We start from the raw sequence: 4,629 nt of genomic DNA, 5'->3' as shown, positions 1-4,629 counted from the left end.
TTAAATAATCTAACAATCAATCAACCATCCAATCATTAAAGCAATCATCCAATTATTCAGTCTATCATTCAACCAACCAAAAGAATCATCCAACAAGTAACATTTATTGGGAGCAGCGTGTCCATCCCTATTAACTGAATCTCAAGCAGGAAGCACGCAACGTCATTCATTATAAAATAAAATAAAGGAACGATAAAAATTAAAAAAATACTTTTGCAAAATGGAAAAAATAAAATGCAAGGTAACTGGAAAATTGTTTTTTTTTTACTGGAGAGGAGCAATAAAACGTTACAACTCTGGTTAGTAAGTAAGTTAAGTAGTCATCCTTATGATAAAAAAAAAACAAGGTCATGTTTACAATTATAAATAGAGTATAAAATATGAAATAAAATAAGTTTTCGTTAAACATCTTAAAAATTAAATTAAGTTGATTAATTATTATCGTAATGGAAACAAATGAAATAACTAATTAGCCAATAATTAATCAGAATGAATTGACCGACCTAGTCACATTTTCGTCAAGGAAACTTAATAATTGATAGTCGTAATAACTCACCACATCTCCATTAGATTAACAACAAATTAATAAATTCAAGAGGTGAACAAATGTTGAATATTCATTAAGACAAACTAATTAATATTCATGAGATATAAACAAATTAAGATTCACATGGCACCGATCGATCTAATTTATTTATTTTTTGATTTAAAATTTTGATAAATGCTTCAGTGACAAACACACACCCATGCTTCGAATCACACACACACACACACACACACACACACACACACACACACACACACACACAAACACACACACACACACACATGAAGTTATGTAAAACAGTAGCTAAGGCTCGCAAAGAATATTTCTACGACTTACCAACACTCCAATACAAATTATTAAATTCCTATTGAATTGATATTTATTTGGATTTACGTTTAAAATGATTAAAAAAGTGATAAACATAAAAAAGGTAATTGAGAATGAAAGATGTAAAAGAATTAATTAATAAACTACCAGGTGACTTACATAATTTTGTAAAATAATATTGCAACATGATCCGTAGGTAAGAAGATACAGTTAAATAAAATGATCACAAATGATTCACGTAACAAATTATTTCTCAACTTTAAGAGGCCACTTTATTGTGAGACATTTATAATAGAATGCGTCATAGAGCTTCCTGACAGTTCGTACAAACACGTACGTCTACTCTAGTCACTAAAAACCTCAAATTTAAAAAAAAAATCACCAGTTAAATACGATAGCGCTTCAAGAAATTGAATGTAATTGCATGCAAAAATTACAAATATTCTCTCGCATATATATGATATAATTCTCTCTCTCTCTCTCTCTCTCTCTTTCTCTCTCTCTTTATCTATATCTATCTATCTATCTATCTATCTATCTATCTATCTATCTATCTATCTATCTATCTATCTATCTATCTATCTATCTATCTATCTATCTATCTATCTATCTATCTATCTATCTATCTATCTATCTATCTATCTATCTATCTATCTATCTATCTATCTATCTATCTATCTATCTATCTATCTATCTATCTATCTATCTATCTATCTATCTATCTATCTATCTATCTATCTATCTATCTATCTATCTATCTATCTATCTATCTATCTATCTATCTATCTATCTTTATCTGTCTATATACCCATATTCAATATTCAAGAAAGGATGCCAGCAATAAAACACGACGTTAAAAATTGTAATCTTTAAAATGAAATCAGTTAAAAACAAAAAAAAAATAAATTTCACACTCCAAGAAGCAAGAAATCTGGGTTTTTAAGTCACACACAGGACCCTCATACGCTCACATTCAATAGCAAGATGTTACCGGAGCTGTATATACTTACGTACAACTAAAATAGAGTAATTTGTAAATGAAAAAATGAGCTATTTTCTATATTCCATGCCTATTCCAATATTCACATTCCCTAATTGTTACTATTATTTAAGTTCAAAGAATCAATAATTCCATGAAAGGTGAATGTAAAAATTAGATATTTAATTTCGTTACACTGAGGCAAACATGTTTTTTATGTTAGTCTATATGCAATGTTTTTATACAATCACGTTCCTGTATGCATGTTTGTATGTGTGTATGTATGTGTGTATGTATGCATGTACGTATGCATGTATGTATGTGTGTGCATAAGTATGTATGTATGTTTGTGTGTGTGTATGTGTACATGTAATGTATGTATGTATGTGTGTATATGTATATATGTGTGTGTGTGTATAGATATGTATTATATAAAGAGCGACTGCAGATACTAGAAATACGTTAGCTTAATACACAATAATTCTACAAGATGGAGGTTATCAAACAGCTACAAACATCGTGTGTGTGTGGCATGTGTGTGTGTGTGTGCGTATGTGTGCGCACGTGCGTGTGTGTCTGTCTTTTTATTTACAAACAATGTACATGTTGCTATGTAAAGGTCCACATCCAATAGCGAATTTCAATAAACCTAATCTATAGAAATATTTCACACACACACACACAATTACACACACAATCACAATCACAAACACACACAATCACACCACACAATCACACCACACACAATCACACACACCATACACAATCACACATACACACAAACATTACAATCAATAATATTCACATATTTACAGAAAAAAATAAAGCTAAAAATGAATAGAAATAAAAACGAAAAGAATAATAACAATTGATTAATGGATTGAAAATAAGAATAAATCAAGTAAGAATCATACATATGTATGCTGAACGTCTGTCGCTGTGAACATTCAAATGACATTCCGATAAATAAAATAAATATACATGTGTACATCATCCCCAACATTTTCGTCATCATTTTTTTTATTTCCGCAATGATGAGACCCCATCGTCATCACATTTCAAGGTCTTCCTCTGAGACCACCTGAGTTAATTATTTATAATTATGTTATAATTATTATTATTATGAATATTATCGTTATTATTATTATTTATTATCACAATCGTTCCTCGTAATTCTCATCACAAAATCACATAATTACCTTCATTACAATCATAACCATCATCACCATCGTCGTCGTCGTCATCATCCAAATCATCACCCACAGTTAAACATCCACGATCCGAGACATCCCCGAAAAATCCCCAAACTCGTTTGCAGAAACTCTGACACGTAGGACCAGCTCATGCACTGTCCTACTCACCAACTCAAACCGACATAGTCCCACCCAACTCATGCATTTTTACAATTCCCTCCCTCCTCTCTTCTTAGTATTTCTCAAATGCATCACGAACGAACAGGCATCCCCTGACAGATCCCCAAAACATTCCACCACCCTACCTTGACAAAGGGATGAGTGAGAAGTTGGCTGGCAGTCCACCTCTTCGTGTCGTCAGGCTCCAGGCAGTGCTGCACGAATTCGAAGCCCTCCTGACTCAGAGAGTCTGGTATGCGAGGGATGGCCCCACTGCCCACCTGACAATGACGATGACAACGATGATGACGACGATGACGATGATGATGACAATGATGACGATGATGATGACAATGATGATGATGACGATGATGATGACAATGATGATAATGACGATGATGATGACAATGATGATGATGACGATGATGATGACGATGATGGAAGTAAAGATGTTGATTTTGCTGTTAATAATGATGATAATAATAAAACTGACGATAAATGGCAAGGACGATAATGATGCTGATGAAGATGCTAATCAGGATAATGATGATAACTTTATGTGATTATGATGATAATGATAAACAGTTTTGATGATGATAACGTTGATTACAACGACGAATGTAATTACGTTAATGATGATGACAATGATAGCTACGTTCAATGCCCTGATAACATGACGATGATGTGATGACAGAAGAACACTGGTACATACAAATAAATCAATCAATCAATCTTCGTTTTTCGTCCAGAGACCCGGTTTCCCGAGGTAGGACGTACATACATACATACACGTACATACAAATAAATATACATACAAATAAATACACATACAAATAAATAATATACATATAAATAAATATACATACAAATAAATACATACAAATAAATAAACATATAAATAAATATACATACAAATAAATACATATACAAATAAATACATACAAATAAATAAACATATAAATAAATATACATACAAATAAATACATATAAATAAATATACATACAAATACATACATACAAATAAATACATACAAATAAATAAACACATAAATAAATATACATACAAATAAATACATATAAATAAATATACATACAAATACATACATACAAATAAATATAAATACAAATAAATATACATACGAATAAATACATACAAATAAATATACATACAAATAAATATACATACAAATAAATACACATACAAATAAATATACATACAAACAAATAGTTCGCAACTAACCTTGTACATGATTTGAACCTTATTTTCCAAGTTATGCCAGGGTCTCTGCAAAAAAAACATAAAAAAAATATAAAAATGATAAAAATAATAATTTTATCATCACCATCATCATCACCGTCACATTAAAATAATAACTACAACACTCACACTTTCACCAAATATTATAACATTATTACGTACAATT

At 30.5% G+C, this 4,629-nt stretch overlaps 1 protein-coding gene across 1 annotated transcript in view; it reads right to left on the bottom strand.

The window, feature by feature from the left end:
* Positions 1–1,960: 1,960 nt before the first annotated feature.
* The window catches only part of HELRODRAFT_111085 (hypothetical protein), a gene marked incomplete at its 5' end in the record, with an annotated part of 4,022 nt that continues 1,353 nt past the window's right edge, over positions 1,961–4,629 (bottom strand). The window contains 4 exons of the mRNA XM_009017930.1: positions 1,961–2,180; positions 2,229–2,933; positions 3,352–3,486; positions 4,446–4,490. Of these exons, the coding sequence (XP_009016178.1) occupies positions 2,874–2,933; positions 3,352–3,486; positions 4,446–4,490 (240 nt within the window). The 3' untranslated portion in view covers positions 1,961–2,180; positions 2,229–2,873. The remainder of the gene's footprint in view (positions 2,181–2,228; positions 2,934–3,351; positions 3,487–4,445; positions 4,491–4,629) is intronic.

Source organism: Helobdella robusta (assembly GCF_000326865.2).
Source record: "Helobdella robusta unplaced genomic scaffold HELROscaffold_20, whole genome shotgun sequence".
NCBI lineage: Eukaryota > Metazoa > Annelida > Clitellata > Rhynchobdellida > Glossiphoniidae > Helobdella > Helobdella robusta.
The sequence above is the reverse complement of the archived record's forward strand: the minus strand, read 5'-3'. Positions and strand labels throughout refer to the sequence as shown.